This window comes from Meriones unguiculatus, chromosome X (genome assembly GCF_030254825.1).
Source record: "Meriones unguiculatus strain TT.TT164.6M chromosome X, Bangor_MerUng_6.1, whole genome shotgun sequence".
Classification (NCBI taxonomy): Eukaryota; Metazoa; Chordata; class Mammalia; order Rodentia; family Muridae; genus Meriones; species Meriones unguiculatus.
Genome location: NC_083369.1, coordinates 42,202,460 through 42,220,274, shown reverse-complemented (window position 1 = coordinate 42,220,274; position 17,815 = coordinate 42,202,460). Strand labels below are relative to the sequence as shown.

Sequence of the window (17,815 nt, the reverse complement as noted above, 5' to 3'; positions counted from 1 at the left end):
GTTAACCTTTGAAGTGTCCTAGAAACCACAGCAAAGCACTCTGTACAAGGCACAGTGCCCAGCAAACTATAAAGCTGGGACCAGAAAGTATCTTCTATAAAGGACCAGCAGTACATATTTTATGCTTTGTTGACCTTGCAGCTCATTACTGACTCAGTTCTACAAAAGCAGCCATAAACAAGATGGAAAGTTATTTCAGCTGTGCATGAGTACAACTTATGTGTTTATATTTGTCTTTTAAGTACACTGAATTTAAATTTCCTATCTTTTACACATATGAAATCATTTTCCCCCTACCAATGAAAAACATCAGAGGCTGGGTAAAGTAAGAAACTGTAATCCTAGCACTTAGAAGGCTGAGGCAGGAGCTAAAGAGTTTGAGGGTAGCCTGGACTATGGTACATGCCTGTAATTATATCAACTTGGGAGGGTGACGCAGGATCGTGCCTATGAATTCAGGGCTAGACTGTTGGGTTTTAGGCTCACTGGTCTGATTATGATTCTGCCTTCTTTAAAAAAGAAGAAAAAGATATTGAATCTACTTTAGCTCATGAGCCATAGAAAAACATGTAGCAGGCCAAATTTGCTCCCATGGACACTGATTTGCAGAGCTAGCTCTAACAGCCCAGCCCCAAAGCTGTCCAGAGCCTTGGAACAGACAGGTCTTCTTTACAGAGTACAGTCAGTGCCCATTAGAAACCAGACAGAGCTCTTTTCTTTGCAGTCACCATGTTTTTTGCCAAGTGAAAGTGAGTTGGCACTGTGCACTTCCTGCCTCCCCCAATATTGGATCCCTTTTCCTCCCACAGGTGGTGGGCTCTTCCATGCCACTCATTGGTGATCACCAGGATGAAGACAAGCAGCTCATCGTGGAACTGGTGGTCAACAAGATGACTCAGGCTCTGCCTAGGCAGCAACAGCGGGATGCCTCCCCTGGCAGGGGCTCCCACAGCCAGGTCAGACCCTTGGCATTGAGCTAGTGGGAAGGAGACCAGCCCTTGATCAAGCTGGTGCCATTGAGGCGGTATCAGTATACTAATAGTGTCACCTTTATGCGCGTGTAGTCTCAATAAATTGCTACCTTGCCATTCTTAAGAGCCTCCTGACTAGCTGGGCCCATTGGCACATGCCTATAATCCCAGCACTTGGGAGGCAGAGGTAGGCCAGATCTCTGTGTAGGCCAACCTGGTCTACAAAGTGAGTTGAAACAGCCAAGGCTACACAGAGAAACCCTGTGTAGCCTTACTACTTACTTAAGTTTACTTACTACTTACTTACTTAAGTTTCAAAAAACTAAAACTTTAAAAAAAAAAAAAACCCTCCTGACCAAGTATGGGGTCATAGACCCACTTGCCCTTTAACTGGCCACAAATGGAGCAATGCCCAGTATAAATGGGAATCCATGTCATTTTGATTAGCTGTTGCTCCCACTGTCTGGTAACTATTTTTATCTCTCATACTTAACTCTTCTGCCACAGACTCCATCCTCAGGAGCCCTGACCTTGGGCCGCCAGACCTCCCAGCAGCCTGCAGGACCTTCTGCTCAGCAACGACCCCCACCGCAGGGTGAGGACAAGCCTTCTGGGTTTCTACCTTCCCAAACAGCCTCACCTCTCTTGCTGACTACCCTCACTTGCTGTTCTCTTTCTCTGTTCCTAGGAGGCCCTCCACAGCCAGGCCCAGGACCTCAGCGCCAGGGACCCCCACTGCAGCAGCGTCCACCTCCACAGGGCCAGCAGCATCTTTCTGGCCTTGGACCCCCAGCTGGCAGCCCTCTGCCCCAGCGCCTACCAAGTCCCACAGCAGCACCTCAGCAGTCCGCATCTCAGGCCACACCAATGACCCAGGGTCAAGGCCGCCAGTCCCGGCCAGTGGCAGGAGGCCCTGGGGCACCTCCAGCAACTCGTCCTCCAGCCTCTCCATCTCCACAGCGTCAGGCGGGGGCCCCACAGGCTACCCGTCAGGCATCTATCTCTGGTCCTGCTCCACCAAAAGCCTCAGGAGCCCCACCCGGGGGGCAGCAGCGCCAGGGCCCTCCCCAGAAACCCCCAGGCCCTGCTGGTCCCACTCGTCAGGCCAGCCAGGCAGGTCCCGGACCTCGCACTGGGCCACCTACCACACAGCAGCCCCGGCCCAGTGGCCCAGGTCCTGCTGGACGTCCCACAAAACCACAGCTGTCCCAGAAACCCAGTCAGGATGTGCCGCCACCCATCACCGCCGCTGCAGGGGGACCCCCGCACCCCCAGCTCAAGTAAGGGGAGCTCTATAGCAGCCTTGACCTTTGCTGCTCACAGATGGCACTGGCCCCAGTAGGGCACCCCCAGATCCCAAGCAAATACAGGTCCTATCTGCCTGAGAATTTTCATCAGACTAGACCAAACCCCTTTTGTCTCAGTCCTAGCAATTGAGGGGAGAATCCCAGCATCTCCACTTCCAGTTCAGGTTCCTCTCCTACATGCCCTGGGAAAATCCCCATTCAAGGCATTTGGCCCACCCCAGCAGCATGACTGACCCATTTCCAGTACTTCCCTGCCAGCTGATCTTCCAGTAGTACCCTCCTCCCAGCTGTCCCTGAATTCCCTCAGGCCAGTTTGTAGCCTTCCATCATTTCTCTTTTCAGCCTCTCTTCAAACCTTCTCTAATAGTATAGACTCCTTTCTGGTCCACTCTCAAATCTTCTTGGCACTTCAAATTCTCCCAGATCACACCGCCCTTTCTGCTTCTTCTAGTCCATTCCATTCCCCTAGCCCTTGGCTCAAAAGTTTTCCCTGACCCACCTCCACTATATCACCCTCACACTGGCTTGGCCCTTACTAGACTGTCCCTGCTGGTCCAGGCCCTTCCTAGACTCCTTACCTTCTGACTGCAACTGTCCCCCAACTCCCAATCCTGCCTTCATATCAAACTGGCCTAGAATTGTGCCAAGGACCCTTCCCACTAGAATGCACCACTAAATTAATTTTATATCTAAATCTTCCCAGGTGACCCCATATCCTCCCTGGCCTCAGCTTCATCTGCTCCAAGAGTTCTCCCACCCTTGAGAATCTATCATGGTCCAGGCCCATGCTTGGGGGTGGGATGGTCACAGGCACAGCCCCAGGATCGGAGGGGCAGGGCTGGGACTGGGCCTGGGGTAACATTGTGTTTCTCTCCCTTCCTCCCTTCCTCTTTCCCATTCCCCCTTCCTCCCATGCCTCCACCTTGTCTCTCTCTAGCAAATCCCAGTCTCTGACCAATGCCTTCAACCTTCCAGAGCCAGCCCCGCCCAGGCCCAGCCTTAGCCAGGACGAGGTGAAAGCTGAGACCATCCGCAGCCTGAGGAAGTCTTTCGCCAGCCTCTTCTCCGACTGATACCCCACTCTGAGAACCCCTAAAATCCCTAGACAACCCTCTGGGTCCTCACTCCATTTCTCAGTTTTGGAATCTCCAAATCCCTTGAGAACCCCTTCTCCTGGTTCTCCAACATCCCACTTCTTATTCCTCAAGGTTCCTAAATCCAGTTCTCACATTTGGGAATCCCCAAGTCCATTTAGAATGGTCACTTCCAGATCTGTTTTAGAACCTCCAAATTCCTGAAGACCTCTACTTCCGGTACCTCTAAAGGGTGATTTCCTCCCTGGAAGCTCCTGAATCCGAGAGAACCCATTTCTGACCTAATATATCAAATCCTCTCCTGAACCTCTGAAATTCCTGGAAAACCCTTTTCTATTCTTGGTCCTGAATCTCTCCAGCACTCCTTACTCCTAATCAAAAATTGCCAATTCCTCAAGCCCCATCCCTTAAGCCCTTTCCACAGATCATCTCTCTGGAGAGCCACATTTTCAAATGCCACCTACCATCCACCACTCAATCCCTCAAGGACTTCCCTTCACCTAATCCCCTCAACCCCATTCAGCATACTGGAAGTTCCTTCCAGTTTTAGGACCCCTCAGTTTCTTCCTCCAGAAAACTCCTCCCCAATTTCCTGCCTTTGACAGCTGTCTTTAAATATGCAAACTCCACCCATCTTCTCAGAATCCTTTGCACAAGAAAGGCCAATGGTCTCCCACTCCCCCACTTTTGCCAATGTCTGTGTCTGTGACTGACTTGGCCTCCTCTTGTGCCATGCTTGGCATATGTGGTTGTTTGTGCCGCCTGTGGTAATGTGTACAGTGGCTCTGTTTGTGTGGTCTGCACTTTCTTCCGACCTCTACTCCTTGCCTGGACTTGCCCCACCCCTCAGCAGCTCTGAACCCCAAGAGAAGAGTCGGGAAGTAAAATAAACAAGCAAAGGCCCAGCAGAATTCTGTGCTTCTTGGTAAAGAGGAGAGTCCTTGAGTAGTGAGGGAGACAAAGGGAAACTCCAAAATTCACATGGGGTGTTGGGAACCCCAAAATCCAGTGAAGACACATCAGTTAAAAGTGGTTCTGAGTGGAAGCCTTGCCCTGAATTTCAGCCGTTGGCGATGAGACAGCTCTCTAAATGAGAAATATTTCCAAAGCTAAGAGGAAACCAAATTATGGAGGAAGCAGGGGAGCTCAGTTTTTTTGTTTGTTTGGGTTTTTTTTTGGGGGGGGTTCCCAAATTCCCAGGGTGTGGGATAGGGAATCCTGAGGCATGTATCAAGGCAGAGGCAGAACAATGATTGGCTGATAGGAAGGTGTGCCTTGGTATGGCAGGGCTGAAATTGGCTCCCCAGTGGCTGGGACTGGGGTCTAAGGCACAAGGCGGGATGCGCTGAGAAGGCAGGCAGGCAACTCATCAGCCTGGGTTCGGTGCAAGGAGGGTTCGGAGGCACTCCTTTCAATCTTGGGGAGTGACCGCTGCAGTAGCTCGATCGTGGCCAGGATCTGGGAGCAGGTGGAGATGAGGAGGAGTGTCCAGAGTCCCAGAGCAGCCCCAATATCCCCAATGCCCAGACTTCAACATGGTTCCCATTCACAATGTCCTCTATCTCTACATCCTCCTCTGTCTTACAGTGCATCTCCCCCAAGGCATCCAGCCCTCCTACTCAGCCCACCTGGGGAAATAGGGGCCGCTCCTCCCGCTGGAACTTGAGGCAGTCAGACAGCAGGCGCCTCATGGCCTTGGGACAATTACTGAAGATTTTGCTGAGGTCCGGAGACAGATAGCCACGGCCCACCATAAAGATGATCTGGTGTGTGGGGGATAATGGATTGATTTTGGGTTTAGGCTAGGAGGCCCAGGGAACTATGAATCTCAAGAGACATAGGAAGTTAATTTTTGAGAACTAGGTGTCTAGTACTAGGACCCAGAGGAGTCTGGGTCCCTGAGGACTTGGAAGGATCTTCTGCTGATAGAACAGGGATTTAAGCTCAGGTGTCAAAGATTATAGGTGTCAAAGATTATATGGACCAGAACAACAGGAGTCCAAAGTTTACAGGGGGCGTAAGAGACTGGAAAATACTGAGATTCAGGGAAGTACAGACTACTGTTTCTTGGAGAAACTTCTATTTCTGTAAGAGTCTGGGGTATAAATAAGACTATGTAGACTACAAAGTACTCAAGGCTCAAATACTTGGTATCTGGAGCCTAGAGAATCCTGGTTTCTAAGAACATGGAAGGTTCTAGACCTTAAATTTGAAGAACTGTGAAAATTCAAGACCTAGAATGCTACAGATGCAAGGACCCCAAACCCTGAGAGACTATGCATATTTGAGAAGCACAAAAGGATTGAGTGTTGGATACTTGGGGTATTTGGGGCATCCACAGCAGGAGGCTGTAATTATTGAAGGGTTTATGGGGCTTCTGGATGTTTGGGGGTATAGAAACATTCTCAATATAGGGAGTCAAAGAAATCTGGGTTTTAAGGGTTCTGGCTCAGGGCTTTGTGGGTATATGAGAAGTGTGGGAATTAATATGAGATATCTAGGAGATAGACTCTAGGACTCTTCATCCAGAAAAATCTTGGGCTTGGGGGCCAGGGGAGGAACTATTAACATTACTGGTCTGTACAAAGGAGGAGACCTGGAGTATGAAGCCCTGAAAACTGAAGGTAAGTTACAGGGCTCACCTGGTCACGGCTGCCAATGTGGCTGTAGGGCAGTGAGCCGGTCATAAGCTCATAGAGCACAACACCATAGGCATAGACATCCGACTGGAAGCTGTAGGGGTTCGGGTCCTGCATTCGGATCACCTCAGCTGCCTTCGGTAGGTAAGCCAGATAGGGCAGGGGAACCATGAGGGTCAAAAAAATGGCTGGCCCACAGTACTAGATCCTGCTAGTCACACTGAAGACAACTCAGAAACACCCACATGAAGTGAAACATGGGCAGTCTAGATACCCACACATGGCACACGAATCCCCACTTTGTCCCACACACCCCAATCCAGAAGTCCACATCTCCCATTGCTCCCCATCTACCCTGGTCCAACTTACCATCCATAGCACAGACCCTGAAGGCTGCTCTAAAGGCTGGGCCCCACTCCACCGTGTCTTTACTGTAGCCAGGCCGAAGTCACCAATCTTGACTGTGAGCCCCTCGTGGAGGAAGATATCCAGCCGAGTCAAGGACCATTACAGAGAATCCCAATAACTATGCCTCTCACCCTAATTGGGGTATTCTCAGAACCCCTGTGCTAGTGAGTCATGTCTCTGGACAGAAGCCACCCCATTTCATACTATCCACTGGTGGAACCCTACTCGGTTCCATTGTGAGCCAAGCCCAAGAAGCCCTTTGGATAACACCTAAAGCTGTCATGCCTGGAACCCTGACCATAAGATCCTTGTAATATCCCCTACAATTACTACATCTCACATCCTGACCAAAGTACCCAACAGCACATGAGTCATCTGACTCCTAAACAAAGGCCCTTCATTTAAAGGCCCTTCACCAACTATAGCCCTGCTTTCTGGCAAGAAACCATGAGATATAGGCCCTTCTCTTTTTACTTCCAGGATCTTAACCCAAGAACCATCCCTCTAAACTATCACCCTGATTAATACCCACCCCAAACCCCAGCCAGGAACAGGTAGATACTGTTGGACTTGAGGTCTCGGTGAATGATGTTCTTGGCATGGAGGTAGCTGTTGAGATGGAAGCAGGTAGTGAATTGGCTGGAGACTATTTCATCTCTCCTTCCCTCCTCCCCCAATTCTCTAAAATGTGAGGCTCACTCCATGCCCTGGGCAGTCTGCCGGGCCACATCAATGAGCTGGACCATGTCAAAGCGTGTGTCAGCCACATGTAGGTGGTGGTAGAGGCTGGAACCCTCACACCACTGTGTGATGATGGCAAACCCGGGCCGAGTCATGAAACCCATGAACAGCAAAATGTTGACATGTCGTGTCTTCCTGTAGGCAGGGAGATGAGGTTGGGGGGAAGGGTTCAGGAAATAAAACAAGTGTCATGTATTTACTCAGCAACAAGAAAAGCAATGTTACCTGCTTTCACCGCCATTCATTTTACCTTGTCCTTAAGGGTACTCAGGGCCAGAATGTTGTCAGATATCAACCTGTGACACTTGGTGGGCTGATTCCCTGCTGGGGCTTGGATATGGATGTCCTGACCTTCCTCAACAAAATTCCATTTTATTTTATTTTCTTCTGTTTTTGAAACAAGGTCTCATGCTGCATACTAAGCTGGCCTGGAGCTCACTAAGTAGCCTGGGCAGTGCCCAGACTCAAACTCTCAGTGATCCTTCTGCCCCAACCTCCCAAGCACTGGGATCATGGGGATGAGCTACCACACCCAGCAGTGGTTATTTTACAGATGACAAACCAATAAACACAGGGACATATGGAGACATATGTATAGCATAGGGAATAATAATCTACTGATCACTTTGAGAGGCTTAGGGATAAAAGATCTAGAGTCTAGAACCGTCTGACAACCCAAGTTCAGTCCAACCACCATTTATTCATTGTACAACCTTAAAGAGGACCTCTAACCTCTTTGCTCCTCTTGTTCCCAAGCCATAGAAATTTATCATCATAAAGTAGCTGCTTTATGAGGATATGACAAGGGGTGAGGAAATGATCAAGCCAGTCCTTAAAACTGAGCTGAACTGAGTAAATGCTCTGAAACTTACAATTTGTTTCTGAGTACCTAGATATACATTATAGATATATATGTTGTTTTACCATAGTTTTATAAGAAAACCACATTCTTTTATATAGGTGTTAACCATGGTTTGAATACATAAATGCAAACAACGGGTTGATATTCATATCACAGAAGACAACAGAGCAAGCACCAGGACATTCCCTTCTTGTTTTGATACTTGATGTGGAACCCAGAGCCCTTCAAATGTTAAACACATGCACTGTTACTGAGTTCTACACATGAGGATTAGTTTTGGTTTTGAAACAGGATTTCATGTATCTCAGGCTGGCTTCAAATTCCTGATCCTTATGTTTCAGCCTACCAAGTGCTAGGAGTACAGACATGTACTACCACACAGCTAAACAGATGTAAAAACTAAACAAAAAAAACCCCCAAAAAAACCCAAAATAACAAAAAAAAAAAAAACACCAAAAACTTTTTTGAGACAAGATTTCACCACATACCCCAGATTGTTTGAACACTCTGTTTCTGTGTATGTGTAAATACACATGTATGTGTTAGTGCACGTATATGCACATATAAAGGCCAGAGGTCAAACTAGGGTATCGTTTTCAGAAGCTATATTTTGTTTATGTATTTACTTATTTTATCACCTTGTTTTATGAGGCAGAGCCTTTTCACTGGGACCTAGGGCATGCCAATTCATCTAGACTGGCTGGATGTTCACCCACACGTGTGCATGGGTGTAGAGGCCAGAGGGTTCATGTTGGGTATCTCCCTTGATTGCTCTCCATCTCATTTTTTGAGACAGGATCTCTTACTAAACCAAGACTAAACCAATTGGCTAGACTGGCTGGCTAGCAAGCCCCAGTGATCCCCTCCTGTCTCTGCTGTCCCAGTACTAGGATTACAGGTGTACACCACTGTACCCTGTAAAAATCTTTTCACTTTTTATGTGGATGCTGGGAATCCAAACTCAAGTGCTTACATGGCAAGCACTTTATTGACTGAGCCATCTCTCCAGCCAAATACAAAGATTCCTTGTGTGAGTGTGTGTGTATGTCTGTGTCTGTGTATTTGGAGGATGTTTTCCTTAGTGTGCATGTAGAGGGCAAAGGACAACTTGCAAGAGTTAGTTCTTTCCTTCTACCATTCTACCACACAGGTTCCAAGAACTGAACTCAGGTTGTCAGGCTTGGTGCTGAGCCACCTCACCAGCCCAAAGATTCTTAATAGTGGTAAGCCAGTGGATAAAATATAAATATATCGTGTAAATTATTACATACTCAAGTCATCAAAATTACAGAGATGAGCTGAGAATAAAAGTTTTATTAGCCAGGCAGTGGTGAATGCCTGTAATCCCAGCACTCTGGGAAACAGAAGCAGACAGATCTCTGTGAGTTAGAGGCCAGCCTGATCTACAGAGTGAGTCCAGGAAAGCCAAGGCTACACAGAGAACCCTGTCTTGAAAAAACAAAACAAACAAAAAAGCAACAAAAGTTTTCTTATTATAGTATCTATTGTATCTATTTGATAGAGGGGGGAAGCCCATGCAGACATCCTCAGAATTGTCAGAAATTATATGGTCCTAATGACAGAGAGTACAGCTTAGTGGTAAAACATGTTTAGTATGGGTGAAGCTCTGGGTTACAGACACACACACATGCACACACAAAAGAAGAATCCTATACAGTCTTCCTTATATAAAATAGAAGCACAAAGTAGTATGCTACATAAAACTGTAGTAGCAAAAAGGGTGCCACCCTGGCTTTCTCCATGTGAATTAATTAACATAATGTTGGTTATACCTTAATTACAGCAATTTTATAACTAAACAATTAGATTATGGATATGATTATAATTAATTATATTGGTTTTTTGCATAAAAGCACTATTATAATTAACAACAAACCTACAACACAATAAATATAACACCAATGATTCAGCAAACAGGAAGGAAGGATGTGAGCACTCCTGGAGCTGGGATTACATAAAATCTTCTTCATGTGTTCAATGATCACATAGGGAATGGCCTATGGCTAGGCCTAGTTCATAACCAGCAAATAACAATATTAATCCAAAGAATCATAATCATCATCATCATCATTGGCTCATCTCTTAGAGAAAAACCAGGTTTAATTATGATTCCCACATGGCACAAATATAGTAGATACCCAGGAAGTACCCCAGCATGGCTTTTCCCCAAAGAAACACTAAACACTGCCTTCCACTATTCCCATCCCACATACACACACAGCAATCTCACCTGAGCACCTGCATCTCATTCTTGAAGGCCTGGGCCTGCTCAGCGGTAGGTTGGGCCACCTTGAGCACTTTCACAGCAACGTCGCCATGCCAACGCCCCCGAAACACAGTGCCAAAAGAGCCTGTCCCGATTCTCTTCAACAGTTGTACCTCACTGGGTGGTACTTCCCAGTAATAGCCTGAGTCTCTGTAACCCAGGTTCTTCTGTAGGCCAGATTGGTGGCATCAGAGGGGCCTACCCACAACCCTAAGTCATGGCACTTAGCCTATGGTAGCCCCCAAGGATTTCCTATGGCATACCAATTTTTTCTTTTCATCTGCCAAGCACTTCCGCTCCCGTTGCTCTGAAGGTGACTTGGAATGTGGGGACTTCCTTCCTGAGGACACACTGGCTGGGCTAGGGCTACCCCGAGGGGCTCCATTACCAGCTCTACCAGCAGCTGTGATTGTATAAAATACTGTGAGCAGAGGCAAGTAAGGTGGTGGGGCAGAAAGAGCTCAAGGTGAAGGGGGGGGAGGGGTTCTCTCACCATCAGTGCTGAAGCTCTGAGCAGTAAACTGGAAAAACGTGGGAGGAGAAGTCAAAGTAAGGATGTGGCAATAGTAATGGCTCAGAGCAATGCTCCATGCTCCCAACCATCGCCTCCTTGACACCCACCTGCATGAGGCTGGAGTCCATGGGAGCCGTGGTGCTGACCATGTGGACGTTAGGAGTAGATGTGGAGCGGATGCGCTGCAGTGGGGGATTGGCAGGGACAGGGAAGGAGAAGTGTTCTGGGTCCCGGGTACACTGGTTACAGGGGCTGATAGAGAAAAAGCTGTGAAGTCACTGAAGAAAGTAGAAAGCAAAGAAGGCCCAACTTCACCACCCTGAATGTACATTTAGCTCACAAACAGCACATATCTATTGGTCATACCTGTCAACATTTACTGAGTACCTCCTGTGTGCCAGATTCTACTTTAAACAGAGGAGATCAAACTGTGGATGCCATAAATAAAAAGCTCTTGCCCTTGTAGAGTTATTTTTAGCAGAGGTAGAAGAATTAAAAAAAAAAAAAAACAAATACAGAATATACCTATTAATGACAGACACAAAAAGAGGAAAATAAAATGATGTAAGGAGGTAGAAAGTGTCCATGGAGGAGTCAGAAGTGGGTTCTCAGAAAGGGTGACATTGGGGGAAAGGTATAAAGGAGGAAGAATGAAGGACAAAGATAGTTGGAGAAAGGGTAAGATGATTTTTTATTACATATCATAATGACATGTATTTTTCAAATTATTATTTATTTAATATATTACCTATATTAAAATGTCAATGTTTTAAATAATACATATTAGCATGTTATATATTACATATTATACACATAATATGAGGATTATCCATATATCATGTTACAAAAAAACTTTTTTACTGTTTTGAGACAATGTCATGTAGCCCAGGCTGGCCTTGTACTTGCTATTTAGTGGAGGTTGGACTATGGATCCTCTTGCTTCTCCTCCCATGAATTACCACACCTCACACAAAAAACATTTTTCTGTTCCTTTCACCACCTTAAGATTAAACTCACGGGTAATCAACACACATAACACTCATAACTACATATATTATGTTAACCTTACTTTTTATATATTATGTAAAACTATATGGTACCATTATATCCAACATAAGAGAAGTAAAATACTTTCTGTTACAGTAATATGTATTTCAAAGAGAAAAGACTTGAGTGTGGTTATAATAGAAGAGATGAGCAAAATAATTAGATGTTTATATATAGACAGAATGTTTTATACATACTTATAATTAATAATAAGACTTGCTATTTCCTCTGTCCCAGATCTTGCTCTAAGCATTTCCCATATCTCAGCTCTTAATCCTCTTTAGAACCCACTACGGTAAAGAATTATCCCCTCTTCCCAAATGAAAAAAACCTGAAACCCAGAGTGACTGGGTGCCTTACCAATAGTTGCACAGTCCCAAGCCCGTACTCAACACTTGTAGGTGCAGAATAGTATTCATCAAATAAACAATAAAAGCATGATCAGAGTCCTCTGATCCTTCTTTCACTGGTCCCCAGCTTTTCACCTAAGGAACCCCTACCTGGGACCCTGGGGCGTTAGTAGCTCATTCACAGAGGGATTTGAGGAAACCTCCTGCTGCCTGGAGACTCCAGACAAATCCTGGATGCTCTGGTAGAACCTTGAGGACATAAAGGTGTAAAAACAAGAGGGCTGTGAGTATAGGTCAGCTGTCTGTAAGCCTTTGGACCTGGGCTTCTGTCCTCCCCATCCCTCAAGCCAACCCAGGCTGGGCTCACTGTCGGCGGTTGGGACTCATGTCAACGCAGACTGTGGGGACCTTGGAGGAACAATGCTGGTGGAACTTGTAGCCACAGGTTTGGCAGCGAAAGCCATGGAACAGAAACTTAAGGCAGAAGTCACAGAAGGCCAAGCTGAAGAATGTCTTCCGTACCTGCAGCCACAAAGCAGGGAAGTCCAGGCCTGATTGAGGGCCCTCCCTGTCAACACTGCAGCCTCTCCCACTACCCCACTGCACTTACAAAATTGTGCATGGTCAGTGGCACATCTTCTAAGACCTCCACAATGAGCTCCTCACCATCCAAAGGTGCAATAGCTGTGTCCCAGGCAGTGACTGTCTTTCTTCTGCAAGGAGTATGAGAGAGAATGAGTAGGATGGTGAACTGGGGTCATAGTAGACAAGGAAGTTCCAAAAGTTCCTCTCAGCCCCGTCCTCGAATTACTCTCTGGAATGTTTAATTCTCACCAAGTTAGTCACTATTGGGCTGGAGAGACGGCTCAACAGTTAAGAGTACTTGCTTCTCTTTCAGAGGACCTGGATTTCTCTTTCAGAATTCCTAGCACTCACATGATGGCTCACAGCCATCCGTAACTCCAGTTCTGGGTGATTTTGAACCTTCTTCTGGCTTCTATAGGCATCAGGAACACACATAAGTGCACATACACACATGCAGCCAAAACACTCATACACTTAAAAAAGGTAAAATTTCAAATTAAAAAAAAAGCAACTATTCTCGCTCTCACTTTACAGATGAGGAAACAGGCCCAAGGAATAAAGTGATTTTCCCAAATGCTAGGATCACTGGTATGCCCACCACTCCCAAATTTAATCCATGATCTCAACCATGAGGTAAGAGGCAAATGAAACTAAATCTCAGAAGTATTAAGCCAGCACCTGAGAAAGGAGCTGATGAAACATTGAAACAACAGATAAAATGCAAAACATGAACTATATCCAAATTGTTATGGCACTAAGGAACACAGGATAAAAATAAGGTCAATGAAGACCAACTCCACAGTGCATGGGGAAAATGAGAAAAAAAAAAGAGGTGATGAGTTCAGGAAATTGTGAAAGAACAAAACAGATGAACTCTGGAAGGTGACAGAGTGAGGACTTGGGAGCTGAGTGGATGAGTTGCAGATCTTCCAAGTCAATGAAGGAATGAAGCAAAATGAAAGGTGTTACCTGGGCTATCTTGACTAGTGGAAGACTCCAAGACAGAGGAGGAAAAGTAAGATGACACTGAAGAAGGGAGGTGTGTAGGGACCCAATGTATGGCATATGGTTTCCATATTTACCCTTTGATGAGTCTGTAGACCACACAGCAGTCCTGATTGAGACCCCGCACCTTGAGGGCCTTGTCCAAAGAGTCATAGACACTCATTCCATCCCGGACAGTCACCTGTATGTGTATATGTACAGAGGTTGGGGTCTTCAGTAACAAATAGGTGCCCTAGCCAATTATTCCATCCCTATGCAGTGGCCATTCCCTACCCCTTGTCACTCTTGTGATCTCAGACTTACAACTGAGACCATTTGGAACCCCTGTCAGTTTGGTCTTGGTGACTCACCACTGTGCGTTGCTTGTTAGGCAGGTACACTTTGACAGTGCCAACTGCCCGAGATGGCTCAGCCCCACTAGCAGGAGGGCCTCGTGGTGGTTCCATGGAGCCTAAGGTCTTGTCAAGATAGGCTGAGGTAGGACTGGGCAGGTGCCATAGAGCTCCTAGGAGAGGTTAGAAGAAAAAATTCAGAGGTCTACTAATGACAGCCTGAATGCAGAATGGCAGAAGACATATAAAATTCCATCTCCAAGGTCCCATTGCTCCCTGAATGCCACTTTTTATGAAACAGCCCAATGACGCAACCCTTCTCTACTCAGAATCTCTTATTGCTTTATCTCATAATTGAGTGCCAAGATCTCAGACTCACTGAAGTGAGGAGTCAGTGCACACTGTACTGGAGACCACACTATACAAAACTCTTCTAGAAACTAATAGGGAAGTTAGTATATTCTGCACTGGAGACTGAAGGTGGCAGGCATATAATGGGAATGAACAGGCTGCCCTGGCTTTTAATGGAGAATGAAGTGATCAGACACTAGTAAAAGAAGTCATAGACAGGAAACTGGAAAAATGGAGGATCATCAGGTCTTGTCTTTATTTTGGAGGAAATGGAGACTGTACTAATGATCTTAAAAGGCACTGTGGGCATTCCAAAGCAATGAGCTATAAGGTAGAGTCAAAGGTAATGATAGAGGTCAGCAGACTCTGTGATGAGTTCCAAAGAGGTTCACCAAACACTATGCAGAAGAGAGATGTAACAAGAGTCACTAGGGTCTGTGAAAGGGAGCCGAATAATAGACCACATTACATATTAAGTCAAATGCAAGTGGTTGCCAAGAGGAAAGGAAAAGGAAGACCAGTGAGGAAAATGGAGGTAATAAGGCTGGGGATAGGTCTCCAAAAACTGTCTCTGATAACTACTGATGGCTCACAAACAAATTACTCATGTAAACACACTGGGAAATCATGGAAAGAGATTGGGGTGAACTAAGGATAATGGGGCGATCCTCAGACATTTCCATAAGAGGGGTAGCATATTAAGTGCAATAAGGACCCATGGGAGACAGCTGCATCTCCTGGACTTACTGAGGAAATGTCATCAGACACTTGGAGGGGTTTAAGAATTCATTTTGAAATTTCGCAAACAAGCCCCAGACCCCAGACCCAACTTGGCTAGGTTCCGCCCTCCGCAAGGGATTCATGCTCTGCGCAGGCGCACTGCCACTCGTAGCGGGTGAAATCACCACAGCAGCCTGCCCGTGGTCTACTCCCGTGGTCGACAACGGTCTCAACCCGGGTCAAACCACTCCTTTGGTTCCGGGCAGAGGGACGCTGAGATTCAGACGGAAGCATCTTGGAGCTGAGCATTCGGCTCAGACTTCATGCCCAGGTCCAGCGGCTGCTCCAAAACCCAAACCATACGGGGCCTACCCTCACCTGTCACACCGCTACCACCACCACCGCCTCCATCTTGTGCCTGTCTTCTTGTTTCCTCGCACAGCCCGCCGCCACCGTCTCTTGGCTTTTTGCTATTGGCTCCCTGAGACTAGGCCCTCCATTCTTATTGGAGTAAGATTACGCCCATCAAGACAGGACTAGCAGAATGTGGGTCTTGTTCCGGATTGTGGGGCGGGCGGGGCCTCAAATGGCAGTCTCAGGGCAAATTCGCCTGTTCTGATAGGCACGCAGGCGCAGTCAGGATGACAACTGCTTGTTGAGGACGTTAACCCTAACAATGCTACCGAATAAAGAAAATGGTCTTATTTATTTGTTTGTTTGTTTATTCATTCATTCATTCATTTATTTTGGCGTGAGTGTCGGGGTATGACTCGATTTTAGTTTAGTATTTTAAGGTCATTTGGGACTGATCTTACAGGCTTAAGAATAAGAGCGAGAGAAACCCTTAAATAAAAGTTGGAGCCAGCACTGTAAAGTACATTTAAAGGACTTTTCACAATCTTAGTTTGGCTGTCTTTAAAACCCGGTGGATTCAGACTAAATGATGTTCAGTATTTACCAGCTTTAGGAAACTGTAGTCATAACTTTTGATGATTAGCGGATCTCTGCAGGAGGTTTGAGCTGTAGCGAGAAAAGCCTCCCCAGGAAGAGAGTTGAAGAGGAATTTGAAAGACAGGCCACAGCTGGCTAGGTGAAGAAGGGAGTGTGGTTCTGGAATGCGGCACCGTGGCAGCCATTTGTGGACGTTTTTTAGGATGAATGTAATTCTTAAATTGAACTTCCCCCAGCATCAGAATAAGAAAAGGAACACACACATTCTTTTTTTCTTGAGCATTTCCTTCAAAAAACAAAAAAAAAAACCAACTTGTATTTTCTCTGTCCATTTGAGATATATGTAAATCTTTTTAAAAGCTTAGTATGTGCTGGGTAGAATGAACTACAAAGCCCTGAGTTAAATACCCAGCAAGCGCCCCTCCCCCCCCCAAAAAAAGATTAGGTTGATCTCTTGCCAGTTTTAAAACCACAGAAAAAATTTTTTAAGGGTATTGAAACCCCTATCTCCCTGTCTGGTGGGAACGTCCTCTCTGTCCAGCTCAAAGTAGATACTTGCTTCTCTTAAGATATAAGTCTTGGTTTTTGTTTGGACACAGTTAAATAACAGATGGCCTGAGTGGTCTGTGTCCCAAATGGTGCTGTCACGTTTTCTTACTTCAAAACAAGTTAGTGGTTATTTTGAGAACATGTATGTAATGGGTTGAGTCTGTTGGTTCTATAAAAGGGTAACATTTCTCTCTTTAAATTCTCTGCAACAACATGACAAGAAATAATTTGAAATTTAAAAATCAGTCAGTCATGTAGTCCATAAACATCACTTCTAATTATTTACTGTAGAGAAATGAAAATACATACCCAAATGGTATGCTGGTAAATGTTAACAATAAGCTTTTCGGGAAGAAAACAGCTGTAATTTGTAGCATTTGTCAATTGTGGTATAAAGATTCCTACAGTGACTATTTCAAAATACCAATATGACATCACTGAACCAGAGTTAGGAGAGGCCCAAAATTGTCTGTGGTGAGTCAACCATAGCATGTTACATATCCACAGTAAAACTTGTATGTAAATATTCAAATTAGCTTTATTCATATTAGCAAAAGTAAAAAAAAAAAAAAAAAACAAAAGCAAGAGAAAAAAAATAGAAACAGCCTAGGTCTCTAACAAAATAATTTACCATGATAAAAATGGGACCTCACGAAACTGAAAAGCTTCTGTAAAGCAAAGGACACTGTCAACAGAACAAAATGACAGCCTACAGTCTAGGAAAAAATCTTCACCAACCCTACATCTGACAAAGGGCTAATATCAGAATATATAAAGAACTCAAGAAGTTAGACACCAACAAATCAAATAATCTAATTAAAAATGGGGTACAGAGCTAAACAGAATTCTCAAATGAGGAATATCAAATGGCAGATGAACACTTACAGAAATGCTCGACCATCCTTAGTCATCAGGGAAATGCAAATAAAAATGACTCTAAGATTCCATCTTACACTAATCAGAATGGCTAAAATCAAAAACTCAAGTGACAACACATGCTGGAGAGGATATGGAGAAAGGGGAACCCTCCTCCATTGCTGGTGGGAATGTAAACTTGTACAACTACTTGGAAAATCAATCTGGCCCTTTCTCAGAAAATTGG

At 45.5% G+C, this 17,815-nt stretch overlaps 2 protein-coding genes across 3 annotated transcripts in view; one reads left to right on the top strand and one right to left on the bottom strand.

Annotated features, from left to right (window-relative positions):
* The window catches only part of Syn1 (synapsin I), a 67,159-nt gene extending 62,876 nt beyond the window's left edge, over positions 1-4,283 (top strand). The window contains 4 exon segments of the mRNA XM_060374839.1: positions 810-956; positions 1,479-1,566; positions 1,660-2,251; positions 3,216-4,283. Of these exon segments, the coding sequence (XP_060230822.1) occupies positions 810-956; positions 1,479-1,566; positions 1,660-2,251; positions 3,216-3,351 (963 nt within the window). The 3' untranslated portion in view covers positions 3,352-4,283.
* Positions 4,274-15,747, bottom strand: Araf (A-Raf proto-oncogene, serine/threonine kinase). Of its 2 annotated transcripts, XM_021628418.2 has the most exons (16): positions 15,592-15,747; positions 14,161-14,315; positions 13,888-13,991; positions 12,831-12,933; positions 12,588-12,742; positions 12,371-12,469; positions 10,931-11,075; positions 10,803-10,830; positions 10,573-10,712; positions 10,274-10,476; positions 7,119-7,295; positions 6,982-7,028; positions 6,381-6,499; positions 6,015-6,146; positions 5,001-5,135; positions 4,274-4,830 (listed from the first exon to the last, which is right to left on the bottom strand). In XM_021628418.2, exons 2-16 carry the CDS (start codon positions 14,254-14,256, stop codon positions 4,696-4,698), a joined length of 1,818 nt encoding a protein of 605 aa, XP_021484093.1. In that variant the 5' UTR covers positions 14,257-14,315; positions 15,592-15,747; the 3' UTR covers positions 4,274-4,695. The 2 variants fall into 2 exon arrangements, with proteins under 2 accessions (XP_021484093.1, XP_021484095.1); XM_021628420.2 differs by lacking the exon at positions 5,001-5,135.
* Positions 15,748-17,815: the final 2,068 nt, after the last annotated feature.